Source organism: Haliaeetus leucocephalus, unplaced genomic scaffold (assembly GCF_000737465.1).
Source record: "Haliaeetus leucocephalus isolate CR32 unplaced genomic scaffold, Haliaeetus_leucocephalus-4.0 Scaffold0, whole genome shotgun sequence".
NCBI classification, from domain to species: Eukaryota; Metazoa; Chordata; class Aves; order Accipitriformes; family Accipitridae; genus Haliaeetus; species Haliaeetus leucocephalus.
Genome location: NW_010972436.1, coordinates 12247902 through 12263444, shown reverse-complemented (window position 1 = coordinate 12263444; position 15543 = coordinate 12247902). Strand labels below are relative to the sequence as shown.

Here is a 15543-nt window from a genome sequence, read left to right as displayed (position 1 = left end):
AAGAAAAACAGTTGCTTTACTGTATGCTTTGCAACTGGTAAATTTTTAATACTTTGCAGACATAAAGAAAAAATTAAGTTTAATTTTTTGAGAAGAAACCTTTGAAATTCACAATATCTGGCAGTCTTTCTAAAAGGTGCCTGTATTTATAAACATTTGATAATATGCAAAAAAAGAATAACACTTTAAGAATACAATAATGACAAAAATGGTGATAATTCTATGTTGCTTTACACGTACATTCATCATTTAGAGGTGCAAAATACTGTTTTCATCAAGACTTTAATATGGTTTAAAAAATGCAATGTGCATTGAACATACAAATTTACCAAATGAAAATGTGTATGTATTAACCTACCTATTTCCAGTTAAAAATATTGAAAAATGAAAGTAAAAAATATTGAAAGTAACAAGTCAAACAATAGACTGAAATTAATACAGCTAGTGCAATGGCAGAAGAACCTGGTGTGTGTTTTTCTGGGTCGATGAAGAAGAGTACATTCAGCATCACCAGATGTTCTACCCTGTCTGCAATGACATATTCTGAGATACCACAAAGGGTTCAGGTATCTTCAAAGTTACACAATTCCGGAGTGAGAAGACTCCTATAGCCAGCTCCCATTTTCTCCACTTTCAACCGCAGCATTTTGTTTCTCAACTATTCCATTTGCATTGCTTGTTTCTTCTAAAAGTATTACTACACTTGACAGCGTTGTTTGAGGATCAAGCAGTTTCAGAAGAGGTATGTCCACCTTTCTCTCTTGAAAGACACGGTTCTGAATTGTCATAGCTAACATAGAGTCTATACCCAACGATGAAAGTGGTGTATTCATGGTTAGTTCATCTGGGTTCAATCCGGTGAGGTCGCTCACCAGTGAGGTGATATAGTCTTCAGATTTGATTAAGGCAGTATCCTGGACTTGAGCTTCCTCAGAGGTTTCAAGCTTGTTCCTGAATTCTTCTGACATAAGTGATACGAAGCGACTTTTGAGTGAAATAATCCGAGAAAAAACATGACGCAATAACGCTTCAAAGTTTAATTTGATGACAGCTTGCTGTGGGTTATTCATAAGTAAGCTCTTCCTGAGATACTCATTGATTTCATGCACTTGCAGAATGTCTATGCCCTTGGATCCCAGAACGTTCTGAATATGGTTTTGATTGAGCAGTACACCAAGGTTCAAAGCACCCCAGTTAATGGATTGGCCTGAAAGCCCACGGTTCCTCCGGTAGAGGCAGAAGACATCCAAGAAAGAATTTGCAGCTGCATAGTTTGCCTGGGTGGAATTTCCCAGAAAGGAAGTAACAGAGGAGTAGCACACAAAGTAGTCAAGCTCCTGGCGTCTGGTAGCCCAATGAAGATTGAGTGTCCCTGCTACTTTTGGGTTCAGCACCTTCTGAAAGTCAGCCAAGTTCAGAACTTCAAGATGGCCATCATGTAAAACAACAGCACTTTGAAATACACCTTTGATTGGACTCCCTGCAAATATGTTCACAATGGACTGGAAAGCTTTCTCAACATCACTGGTCAAAGTAACATCACACTGCACAAACACTACTTTACTCCCTTTATACTGCTGCTGCAAAGCCTTCATCTCTTCTTGCTTCTCATTGCTTGGAATTCTCCTGGAGAGTATTGCAATATACCCTCCTCCATTCTCGGCTATGAATTTCACTGTTTCAAAGCCAAGACCAGTGAGCCCCCCGACTACTACGTAAACAGCATTCTGCTTAAACAGCTGCTTGGGGGATTCATACAACGGTATATCTGAAAGCATGGTGATGTCCTTCTGCCTTCTCAGTACAGCAAGTGGGACAGATTTGCAGGTAAAATAGGACATCACAGAGTTTATCCTTTCAAAGTTCTCAGTCTGCTGAAAAACAGAACCTGATAGATGTCTAAAATGTTTCATATCCATGGAACTGATCCATGCATTCACAGTCTTTTGCAATTCCTTTAGAGGTGCTTTCTGAAAAATGCTGCTAAGTGTAAGGATACGAAAGCTGATATTTTCATGATCAATTCCACTGACATCCTGCATACATTCAGACTGTCTATTGCCACACACTATCACCACATCTTTAAGAAAGTACATGTGGGCCAGATCCTCCTGAGACAGTCTGTTTACTGGAGGAAGAACAATAAGGGCATTGCATAAGTTTATATACTGGAACTTATCAGGGGTGGGCCTCGCAAGTACTGTTTTCCAACCCATCTCTTCTGCTGCCGCAGAAAGAACATGGCACAAAACTGATGATGGCTCTGTAGAAATAATACCCAACGTTCTGCCATGTTTCCCCTTGGGTAATCTCTGATTGAAGATTTCCCATGCAATGATAAAGTATGACACACAAGGGACTTTCTGAAAGCATGGGAATTTCTTTACATTGAAACAAACTGTTCCTGGAATCTGAACTCGGGATGATGCAGCAACTGGATAACATGAAACCACATGATCTCCCACTTTTACTTTCTTCACATCAATGCCTGTTGCTGTTACTATGCCACTGAAATCAAGAGCTAAAAGTCCGTGTTTGTCTACTGCTTGTGAATTCCAATACAATGTTTTACCAAAGTTACGACTAGAAACACTAACGGGAAAATAATCTTCTGAGTGGAGACATATTTTATCCACTTGAATTTCAACACTCTGTTTGTCAAGCTGAGTTTCAGTGCTGGTGGATAATTCAGCAGACAAGTCTTTTGCTGCATATGGATAGGAAGTGTACAAAGTGTATGTTTCTGACTTCTGGAGAGATCTTGCGGGTTGGCTGTAATCTGCATCTACAAAAGGTGTGCGTCTGATTTCAGCCACATAAATTCTTCCTTGGCTGATGCAAACCTCTGGGTAATCCACACCTTTGTATTTGACAAGAACATCTGCTAGCACTGAGATGTCCAGGGAACTGGAAGAGCTGAGGTCAATCATCTGAAATGTGATTTCTGGAACTTCAATGACACAAGTTCTGGTCATGCCATACAATGCAAACCCACAGTTAACATGATCTACGTATCTTTCTGTTGTTCTGTAGGTGATCACTCTGAGAGAACAGCGGGACATTTTCTCTCTTAATGCCACAATAACTTGGCGATAGGCTTCACAACACTTTGCCAATTGGTCTACCACTTTGCTTGGGAAATCTTCATTTAACTTTTGAATTCCCCACAGGAACAGAATTTCATCATAATCCTCAACCTCTGCTCTCATTTTATTCCGTGTTTGGCCTTCCAAGAGGGCTTCCCAGTCCTCATACATAACATATCTCGAACCAGGGTGCAAATATTTTTTGAGCTGCTCAGCTATCCCAAATTTGTCAGCAAACACTAGAAGTCTGGGCATAGCCCCCAGATGTCCAATTGTCTGTGAAAGAGAGACTTCTTTCCACTTGTTTTCAAACATGAACTCATTGTCTCTGGAAGATGCTTGCTTCATGAAAGTGATGGCAACGCGCTTGAGTTCAGCCAAAACAGAGCCATGTTTGTCCATAAAGCATCCACAGACCTCTAGGCAGTTCCCAATGGATTTGCTTGTTCTCATATATATCATCATTTCTTCCTCCAGTGGTCGGAGCACCACCAGGCTGCCTATCCCTGAAGGAAAGCCTGCTCTGGACTGGAACGTCCTTGAGGTCAGGACAGCGGTCATCTGCAGAAAACAGTCGAGCAGCACTGGATGGATACAGTAGTTGTACATCTCACTGACAGTCTCCTTGTTCACCTTTATGCTTGTTATGGCTTCCTTTAGTTCCTGGCAGTAATGCACGTCACTGAGCTGCCTGAATATGGGGCCGTACTGAAAGCCAATCCGAGACAGTGCTTCATAAACCTCCTCTCTGCTAACCACTGACCTGCATCTTTGATAGATGTCTTGGAAGGAGATGGTGCTTTCTTCCACCACAGCTTCAGACCCCTTTGTAACCTGGCCTGCAGCATAAACTGCATTGGAGGAAGAGAGTATCTCAAAGGCCGTCACTGCTTTTTGTGGACTCAGCTTGATACTCAAGACTTGGGAACTCTGTGTGAGAACACACGGCGCAGAAAAACTGATACTCATCTGGCAAGTACTCAGAGGCACTTTAGGTCTTGAGCTGCTCATCACAGAGGCCAGACCAAGCTCCGCATAAAAAGCACCAGGGACTAAAGCCACACCGTTGTTCTTGTGCTCATATAAATATGATGTTGAGTCCTGAGACAGCAGGCAGCCAAACTCCATGTTGTCACTGTTTATGCCATAAATCAAAGCATGACTGGAGCTGACACCTCTTCGGTTTGCTTGTTGATGTATATCTAGACAGGCCATGAGTTTTTTGCGATCAAACTGATATCGCGGAATGGCCACTGGAACACTTTGATACCCATTATAAAAGTGCTGCCAGTTGGGATTATATCCCAGTTCAAACAGATTTCCTACCAGGGTGAAGAGTGTCTGATACTCTGCATCAGTTTGCAAGGAAGAGAACACCTGTATGCCTTTTCCTAGAGTTTCCTTTATGCTTCGCTGCAACGCTCGGTGAGGACTTATTTCCACAAACACCACATTCTCCCTGTCCCTAACTGCAGTTTTGATGGCTTGAGTGAAAGCAACAGGCTCACGAGTATGCCGGGCCCAGAATTTGCTCTGAGCAAAGTCATTTTCCGTAGCAGCCATCCCAGTCAGTGTTGAAATCACTTCGATTTCCCCCTTCTCTTTTTCTAAAGGCTGTATGTTCTCTTCCAACTCCCTAAGTATCATATCCATGCTGGGACTGTGGTACGCAGCCGGGACACTTAAAACATGAAGAAAGATGTTTCTCTGGCTGAAAGCTTGAGCTAAATCTCTCTGGACAGCATCCACAGAGTCTGAATTCCCAGACAAGGTGCAGGAAACTGGGCTGTTGAAAGCTGCAATGCACACCTTTCCTGAGTAGGGATGCAGACGTTCAGCAATCTCTTGAACAGGGATGTTTCCAACCACCAACATTCTGCCCCTGGCAGTCTTTGCCTGCAGCCTGCTCCGGTGATAAATCACTTTGACTGCATCTGACAGGGAAAGGTACCCAGCAAAATGCGCAGCAGCAACTTCCCCTACTGAGTGTCCAATAGCAGCGACTGGCTTAATACCCCAGTATTTCAGAAGAGAAGATAAGGCAACCTGCAGGGTAAAAAGCAAGGGCTGGGAAAGCTCTGGATTCAACAAATCCTTTGGGCTATGACCTCCTGCTGGCAGGAGGCTGATGGGAGCGTGTTTCTGAAAAAGCGCTTCTATTTCCTTACACTTGTCTCTGAACACTGGCTCTGAGCTCAGCAGTGCCTCACTGAACTCCTTCAGCATTACACCATTGCCACAGAATACAAACACCAGCTGTGGTTCTGCCTTTGACATGGCAAGTTCAGTGCTCGCTGCTGACATAAGCTCTTGCTGCAAGTGTTGGAGAGAATTTGTGACAAATGCTTTTCGGTACCTGTAGCTGGCATGGCTTCTTCTGCAGGCAGATGTATAGGCCAGGCTTGGGAGAGTTACAGAATTTCTTGTGCTCAGCTGGTCAGCTGTATCGGTCATCGTCATCTGAAGGGATTTACTTGATGCTGCTGACAGCAGAACTAATTCAAGGGGCCTCTTAAAGGCAGGAAGAGGCTCTAGCTGCTTACCCTGCCTGACTACAACGTGAGCATTGGTTCCTCCAAATCCAAAGCAGTTGATGCCAGCTACTCTTCCATATTCACTGGATTCTTCCCAGGGCTCTACTGTTGTGGGAATTGCAAGGTTTAATTTATCTGTATTGATGCTGCTCATCTCCTTCGAGTAATGCAAGGATGGAACAATCTTTCCATGATGCATCATCAGAAGCACTTTGATTAATCCTGCTGCTCCAGCAGCTGATTCAGTGTGGCCAATATTTCCTTTCACTGAACCAATTTTCAGAATGGAAACTTGTGAAGACCTGTTTTTACAAATGACACTACCTAGGCTTTCAGCTTCAGTAGGATCTCCAGCGGCAGTTCCTGTACCATGTGCTTCAATGTACTGCACAACTGAGGGATCAACACGAGCTTCATAAATGCTGCGCAGTAACTTCTCTTGCTCTGTTTGAGATGGTCTTGTGATTGGAGTCATGGACCTACCATTCTGATTTACTGCACTCATATTTATAACACCCCAGATTTTGCTGTAGTCTTCCTTTGCCTGTTTCATAAAAAGGTAAAATTATCTTTAATAATCTCATGCTTTCTCTGTATAGGAGAAAACAAAATAAAACAACAAAACCAAGAACAGACAAGAGTATGATACTAACTTCTAAATGCATGATCACTTTCCCATGGTAGGGGAAGTGCATAAATGCTTAATGTTTAATAAATGCTTCATTACTCTTAGGCTTGAATTAGAAAATCTTTTCTGGAAAAGTAATCATTAGAGCTGAAGATACAAAATTCAGGTAAGCAACCAGTCTTATTTTAGGCTGCTCCACAAGCAATCTTACCTTTTTCAGTGGCTTGAGGAAAACAACACCACAGCCTTCTCCCCTTCCATAGCCATCTGCCTTTTTGGAGAAGGGTTTGCTTATTCCCTCTGGAGAGATCATTTTTGCTTTACTGAGAGATACAAAGGTGCGGGGATCTATTATGCAGTTCACTCCACCACAGATTGCTGCCTCACAATCTCCTGAAGTAAAATAGAAACATACACATGTGGAGAGGTCCAGGATGAGAGACAGAAACAGTAGCAATCCTAATTTTGGTGTCCAGCATCTCTTCAGTCCATTACCTGATTTAATAGCTTGCGAGGCATAGTGCAGAGCAAAAAGAAAAGACGAACATGCAGTATCAATAGTCAGTGATGGTCCAGTCAGATTAAATGTGAATGAGACCCTGTTAGCAGCGATGCTCATTGCTGTTCCAGTACCATCATAATGATTTATTTCACTCACTGCTCTGCTTGTTATGATTTCATAGTCTCGATTCATAAGACCTGTAAAAATATCAAATACGTGTCACCACATTAACCCAAGCAAACAAAAGGGATGACAGCTCTAAACCTGATAGCGTGATTTGGTTTTCTGTTTTAATAGTAAACTACATGGCATCAGCGCTCCTATGGTGAAGCTTTGCTTCAATGCAAGTCAAAGGCAAAACTCACAGCAATTTCCGTTGGACCCAGCTTACACAAACATACCTAACACTTGAAATTACTACCTGCACAGTAAATGACAGGCTTTTCCTGATGGTTTAGTTCATTCTATGATGCAGTTAAGCTCTGTGTAGCCTGCTTAGAGCCCTCTATCTTAGTTTGAGAGTGAGTTTTGGTTTAGCTATGGAATATATATTAAGAAGTTGCAATGAGGATAGCTGGTATACAAACATACAAGACATTAGCTAAAGTTTCTCAGATGTACCAAATTAAAGGTCACAGCATAAGCTACATTCAATGCTTTTTATTTACCTTTAGTTTGCCCACTGTGATCCAGTAAGACAGAAATAGAAAAGAAGAACAGGGCCTGTGAGAGGAGTTGTGTCCTCTTTCTGAGAACACATATGCTTGACAAACAGTGGATCCCCAAGTCCACAGGCATGTGTGGAAAATGCAGTACCTCTATTCAGAGAGCAAGGAATAGTCTCCTCTGTGAAAGAAGAGCATGTCTCAGACTAAAAGGTAATCTAAAGAGTTTGCCCCCATAGTTATATCAGCCCAACTATGCCAGAAAACTCCTCTGAAAAGAGACACAGATTACACCAGAAAAAATGTGCTGTTATTCTAGCTCCTTGACTGAATAGAATAGAATAGAATAATAGTTCAGTTGGAAGGGACCTACAACAATCATGACAACTACCTGACCAATTCAGGGCTCACCAAAAGTTAAAGCATGCTATTAAGGGCATTGTCCAAATGCCTCTTACACACTGACAGGCATGGGGCATCGACCTCCTCTCCAGGGAGCACGTTCCAGCATTTGGCCACTCTCTCTGCAAATAAATGCCTCCTGATGTCAAGTCCGGACCTTCCCTGGTGCAGCTTTGAACCATTCCCATGCATCCTGTCACAGGATACCAGGGAGAAGAGATTGTCACCTCCTCCACTTCTCCTCCTGAGGAAGCTGTAGAGAGCAGATTTTGCCCCTCAGACTCCTGTTCTCCAAACTAGACAGACCCGGAGTTCTTAGATGCTCCTCACAGGGCATGTCTTTCAGCCCTTTCACCAGCTTTGTTGCCCTTTTCTGGACACCTCCTTTTTAAACTGTGGGGCCCAGAACTGCACACAATACTCAAGGTGAGGCTGCACCAATGCTAAATACAGCAGGATAATCACCTCTTTTGACTGGCTGGTTATACTGTATTTAATGCACTAGATCCTTTTCTGCAGGGCTGCTCTCCAGCCACTCCTGTCTCAACTTATACTTGTGTCCAATGTTACTCCATCCCAGGTGCAGAATGCGGCATCTGCTCTTGTTAAATTTCATGCCATTGAGGATTGCACAATGCTCCAATCTATCTAGACCCCTCTGCAAGGCCTCTTGTCCCTTGAGACAGTCAACAGCACCTCCCAATTTCGTATCACGAGCAAACTTAATAATGGTGCATTCAACTCCGGCATCCAGATCATTGACAAAAATACTGAGCAGAACTGGCCCTAGAACTGAGCCCTGAGGAACACTGCTGGTGACTGGTTACCAGCCAGATGTAGCCCCGTTCACTACAACCCTTTGAGCCCTGCCATTCAGCCAGTTCTTCACCCAGCACACCGTGTACCTGGTCATCTCACAGTTGGACTTGTCCAGAAGCATGCTGTGAGGGACAGTATCAAAAGCCTTACTGAAATCCAGAAAAACAACATCCACCGCCTTCCCTTCATCCACTAGGCAGGTTACCTTATTGTAGAAGGATATCAGATTAAACAGAACTTTCCCATTGTGAACCCATGATGACTGTGCCTGATGATTGCATTGTCCTTTAAATGTCTTTCAACAGCACCCAGTATAATCTTCTCCATAATTTTTCCAGGTACTGACGTAAGCAGTTGGACAAGTGCACCTTGGTAGCATACTAATATCTACATGAGGATATCTGCTGGTTTAAAAGTATCTCAACCCCCACAGCACCTTAACCAATGCTATACCGGAAAAAAGCGTAGGCCTGGCTTGAGAGTATCATTCCTGGAAAGCGTTGTGTTGAGGAGGCAGTTTAACTGTTTCCTGCTTCAACTTCAGTGCCTGAAGACACTAAGCGAAGCACCTAAAATAGATACATGAATTATATAGGCATAGAAGCATAGAATCATAGAATCGTTTGGGTTGGAAGGGACCTTGAAGATCATCTAGTTCCAACCCCCCTGCCATGGGCAGGGACACCTTCCATTAGACCAGGTTGCTCAAAGCCCCATCCAACCTGGCCTTGAACACTTCCAGGGATGGGGTATCCACAACCTCTCTGGGCAACCTGTTCCAGTGCCTCACCACTCTCATGGTGAAGAATTTCTTCCTTACATCTAATCTAAATCTACCCTCTTTCAGTTTAAAGCCATTTCCCCTTGTCCTATCACTACATGCCCTTGTAAAAAGTCCCTCTCCAGCTTTCTTGTAGTCCCCCTTTAGATATTGGAAGGCTGCTATAAGGTCTCCCTGGAGCCTTCTCTTCTCCAGGCTGAACAATCCCAGCTCTCTCAGCCTGTCTTCATAGGAGAGGTGCTTCAGCCCTCTGATCACCTTGGTGACCCTCCTCTGGACTTGCTCCAACAGGTCCATGTCTTTCTTATGTTGGAGGCCCAGAGCTCAATGCAGTACATGAGGTGGGGTCTCATGAGAGCAGAGTAGAGGGGAAGAATCACCTCTCTCAACCTGCTGGTTATGCTTCTTTTGATGCAGCCCAGGATACAGTTGGCTTTCTGGGCTGCAGACACACATGGCCAGGTCATGTTGAGCTTCTCATTAACCTACACCCCCAAGCCCTTCTTCTCAGGGCTGCTCTTAATCTATTCTCTGCCCAGCCTGTATTTGTTTGGGCTTGCCCCAACCCATGTGCAGGACCTTGCACTTGGCCTTGTTGAACTTCATGAGGTTCGCACAGGCCCACCTCTCAAGCCTGTCAAAGTCCCTCTGGATGGCATCCCTTCCCTCCAGAGTGCCAACCACACCACACAGCTTGGTGTTGTCGGCAAACTTGCTGGGGGTACACTCAATCCCGCTGTCCATGTCGCTGACAAAGACATTAAACAGAGCCAGTCCCAACACGGAACCCTGAGGAATGCCACTCGTCACTGGTCTCCACTCGGACATGGAGCCGTTGACCACAACTCTTTCAGTGCAACTATCCAGCCAATTCCTTATCCACTGAGTTGTCCATCTGTCAAATCCATGTCTCTACAATCTAGAGACAAAGATGTCATGCAGGACAGTGTCAAATGCTTCACACAAGTCTAGTCCATAATGAACTTCTAGAGTAGCCTAGTAATTCTTACCAAAAATAACCAGTAGTGTCATAGCACAGTAGCCTTAGATCTCCAGTGCTAGATACATATGTAAAGTTTATGAAGGAGCACTCCAATCTTTGTGAGGTTCAAACGTACTTTCTTCACCATAAAATTTTCATCTTACCAATAAAAACACCTGTTCTGGTGCCACTGACAGCTTCTACAGGGACTCCTGCATCCTCCAGGGCTTTGTATGTGCATTCTATTAGTAACTTCTGTTGTGGATCCATGCGTTCAGCTTCCATATTATTAATCCCAAAAAGGTGGTTGTCAAATGAATTAAATCTAAAATACACAGACCAGAAAATGGTACAATATATATACAATATGCATTTACTTCTAGACTCAAAGTACACATTTTTTGCAATTTCATGAAAAGCAAAGCAGTAACCTGTGTTTAGGCCACGGTTCCCATTTATGAAAATCAGAAGAAAATGTTTACAGGCCAAGGATGTTTTATGTCCCACCACAAAATATGTATTTTTATCAATGATTCTGCATTTCAGAGTTATGAGCCCACTCCTAGAAATTTTTATTCAAATGGTTATTCCACTAGTACCAACAGGACTCAGATTATGAAAATTTGCAGAATGAGACTCCCTCTGCTGTAATGTGGTCTTAGCCAACAAGTTTTAAACAAATATTGTCTTCTAAATTATTTTAAGGCAATATAGACCAGTGCTTTACAATTTAAAACCAATAAGCAGAGGATCAGCTTGGATGCTTCCAAGAGATACTCGTACTTCTGTAATAATAAATTGAAAATATTTTATCGGTGTATGTGCGTATTTATCTTTAAAAAATTCTTCATAGTAGGCCCACACTTACAAAAGACCAAGCCCAGGATTAATCTTGTATCCCAAGATCAGATTTGTATGGCCATCTATCATTTCTTGATTTCAGTGGAGAATTCAGTATCTAGCATGGGACTAATCACTGAAGTAATTCTGGGTCCTACAATTCAAACCTGCTAAGTATTGTTTTCGGGACGCAGTAAGATTCCTTCTGTGCATGTGAACTTCTCGTTTGAATAAAGGTCTACAGCCTGAGGATTTAAGGTGAATGTGGATTTAAAATAAAAGACACTTATGTTGATCTTTGTCATGGTGTAACCCCAGCCAGCAACTAAGCACGACGCAGCCGCTCACTCTCTTCCCCCCCACACCCAGTGGGATGGGGGAGAGAATCAGGAAAAAGAAGTAAAAGTCGTGGGTTGAGATAAGAACAGTTTAATAGAACAGAAAAGAAGAAACTAATAATGATAATGATAACACTAATAAAATGACAATAGTAATAATAATAGGATTGAAATATACAAATTATGCACAATGCAATTGCTCACAACCCGCAGATCGATGCCCATTTAGTCCCCGAGCGGCGATCCCCCTCCACCCCCACTCGCCCCAGTTCATATACTGGGCATGATGTCACATGGTATGGAATACCCCGTTGGACACTTTGGATCAGCTGCCCTGGCTGTGTCCCCTCCCAATTTCTTGTGTCCCTCCAGCCTTCTTGCTGGCTGGGCATCAGAAGCTGAAAAATCCTTGACTTTAGACTAAATGTTACTTAGCAACAACTGAAAACATCAGTGTTAACAACATTCTTCTCATACCGAACTCAAAAACATAGCACTATACCAGCTAGTAGGAAGACAATTAACTCTATCCCAGCTGAAACCAGGACAATCTTACTGTAATTTGCTATTCTTCATTTGCTATTAGTCATAGCCCCCATGCAGCTGTACCCATATCTCTGGGATAATTTGACATGAGGACACAAGTGAAAGGATGCATACTGCAGTTTGCGCTGCCAGACTTTCTCTTTACACTAGTATCTTTACCTGATATTTGTACATACATAATCCCTCAGTATTATGGAGGAGTGGCTCAGAATAAAGAAAAAGTTTTTTTTAAGACATGACAGTATGAGCCTAGACAAAAGCAAGATTATTATGAAATTATTAATAGTTCAGGTTTACAAGCAAGCATAACACTCAAATTAAGCATAATTTTGCTTCTTGACTATCTATCAAAACCAGACTTCCTTAGTTTGTCTCTAAATTGTCACATCTGCACGTGAACTAGAGCTACGTGTCCCCACAAGCATGGGATTAGGTCCTGAGGTCCAGCAAAGCTGGCTAACCTTCAGGCTGAAACTGGAGGAGACTTACCAGGCAGTTTTTACAGCTCAGAGTCCATACTCCATGACCTTCCTCTGCAGTCCACAGTACTATAGACAGTACAAATTATGTGACAGGCTGGAGACCACCTCAGATTCAGTATTGTCAAGTATATACCCCCTCATGCATAATGCATGTGTACTTCTGTATATCCAAAATGCAGACACCCCCATCACATGACAGGTGACATCTCAATGGTGACTATGTACCTACATGTTGGATTATGTAATCAAAGGTCATATGTGTTCCCAGACATGTACATATGTGCTTAACACAGCCTGCAACTAAATTCTCTCATCGATGTCACACACCAGGAATTCCTGCAGTTTCACAACTGCATGTTCATCATGTGAGATAAAAGAAAGCTGGTTCCTAGGTCCCATTTATAAGCTTTCCCTGTGCCTTGCACTCTCTGAAAGGCTGGACACGTTAGTCTAAGTACAAAAAAAAATCAGTGGCATAGCTGAGTAACAGACTCACTCATTCAGAAGAGCCGCTCGTGTTGTACATATTTTTCCTGGCTTGTTATCATCTGGATGATACCACTCTCTGGCATTAAATCTCTCGGGGGGGATTTCTACTGTGCAGTTTTTGCCTTCCTCCAGGACTTTCCAGAAATTGTCAATTCCATCACCTGTTGTACAAAGGTTTTAAAGTAGATTAATTTATGTGCTCCCCCTCCCCATGCAGACTCAGAAATGCATGCTCAGCTACAAGGAACTCCCATGTATAAATCTAGGTTGCTCAAGTAGAATCACCAGAGACAGAAATGATCATTCTTTGGTGAGTGGAAAATGGAAAGGTATGACTGATCCCTTCACTGCTTGCCTAAAAGCAAAGGAACCCCACGAAATCTTTAACCTTCTGCTGTGCCCTTTTCCCTACCACCTCACCTCATCTACTATATACATGCATCATGTCCTTAAGGACCACATGGGTAGGATGAAGTCCTTCTGTATCTGTACAGCACCACTCCTCAGGCAGCTCCACTGGCAGCAAAAGGTCATCTCTGGACATTAGCCCTCTGAAGACAGATTGAGCTTACAAACACCAGGAAAACACCAGAGGCATTATCCTTTGTCCCTAACAGTAGAAGGCCATCTAAATCAAACATAAAAGTATGCGTATACTCAACACTGACAGAGCTCATCAACACCTCACTACTGGATTGCAGGGGACCCTGTCCTTAGTGGTTGAGATCCAGAGCTCCAGCTCCAAGCTCTGAGGATATGGCTAGACCCTCTTCTTAGCCCTGAAACCAACTAACATGGCATCCACACAGTGGCCCACATTTCTCCTCCTCCCAGCTTCCACTTCCCCCAACATAGGTAGTGGCCTCATCCACACTCAGTCTGGAAACATTCTCTTGCAGGTGCTAACCTGTGGCATGCCCAAGCACTGACCTGGAACAGCTCTGACTGACATGGGGCAGTGCTGGGCTGTGGACTGTGCTAGCAGTCAGTAACGGTGATTGCAGGACGCCCTTCCCACCCAAGCCCTCCCGTGGTTAGTCCATCATCATAGACACAGCCTCAGACACTGGCCAGACACGACATACTTTAACGGCTCCCAGTGCTCAACAGTTCTTTTGAGGCAAGTTCAGAAACACAGTCCTGAGCATGCACCATGCAGACCAGGACGTGTTCACTTACTGCATGGCGAGGTAATTAAGAACAACGTTCCTGAAGAGAGTTCCTTTACTGGCATGTCTGGACCAACAAATGGCTTGCACCAAATTAGTATTTAATGCTCAGGCAAGAGATTGCTGCTACATATTTACTAGCACTTTACTAGATTCAGAACCATTCATGTTTGCTCACAGTTACCTATGGGCCACATAGTTATCGCTCTAGCACATATACCTATTGAATCTTGGACAAAGTGAAGCCAGGAACTGAAATGTGGTGAGGGCAAGAAAGAAAACACGGAAAGGGAGAGACTAGCATGGTCACCTTTAGGGCTGAACACCACTTTGCAAGGATAGAACTGTATTCCACTCCCTGGATTATTTTTGGATTTTTAAAATCTGTGTCTATCTAATGTAAAGAGTATGGACAGTTTGACAGCAGCAGCCAGAACCTAGAAATCACTCACAACTCTCTAAATGTCTCCACCCATCTAATCTCAACCATCTAACCTCAGAATATAAAGTCAACTCTCACTTTCATAAGGCCTAATTATAACTAAGATTGTAAATATGAGACTATTGTAACAGAGGCTGCTGGCTTTTATTATGGTAGGCAATATCGATTCTTTACTGAAGTCAGCTTCCCACCTTGTACAAGAGGCAGTATTTAGGTGTGTATTTGTAAGAGGCAGAATCTAACTAGAGACAGAGCTGTATTTATCTAGCCCTGCTCTCTTCTGGAACCTTTCAAAGTGAATCCTTGAAGTGTAGTAAAATCCATTAAGTGTAATAAAGGAGGAAGATTTCTTTTAGGAAAGGGTCTTTTAGGAAGACCCAACCTATTTATATTACAGGCAGAGCTGGTGATACTGACAGGCCCTCGATCTGTCCTGTCCCTATAGATGCATAGTCCTACAACAATGCACAATCATCCGGCCAGTGCAGGTGCATAAAGCTCAAATCATCCCAGACTCACCCAGTTCATTTGTACGAGTTTCATGTGTGCAGCTGAATGCCCTGCCCACAGCTAGGACTGCAGGTCTGTCTGTCAGTGGACAAATTTGAACCAATCCATTTCTACCACAGCGTGACCTTTTAAAAATATCCTACAAGTAGCAAAGCAATGAATTCTACAAAAGTAAGGGAGGAACGTGTTGTTTCCCTCCACCTCAACCGTAACGACTCACTGTGCTTTTCAATGTTCACTCAGCAGCCTGGTTTGCTTATACCCAAAACTTACCTCCGGGAAAGTTGCATCCTATTCCCACAATAGCAATTTCATCTCCAGTCTCCAT

At 43.2% G+C, this 15543-nt stretch overlaps 1 protein-coding gene across 1 annotated transcript; it reads right to left on the bottom strand.

Moving 5' to 3' along the window:
• Positions 1-605: 605 nt before the first annotated feature.
• LOC104828905 (probable polyketide synthase 1) lies at positions 606-15543 on the bottom strand. Its single transcript, XM_010562902.1, has 6 exons — positions 15489-15543; positions 13102-13255; positions 10564-10724; positions 6744-6947; positions 6460-6641; positions 606-6164 (listed from the first exon to the last, which is right to left on the bottom strand). Exons 1-6 carry the CDS (start codon positions 15541-15543, stop codon positions 606-608), a joined length of 6315 nt encoding a protein of 2104 aa, XP_010561204.1.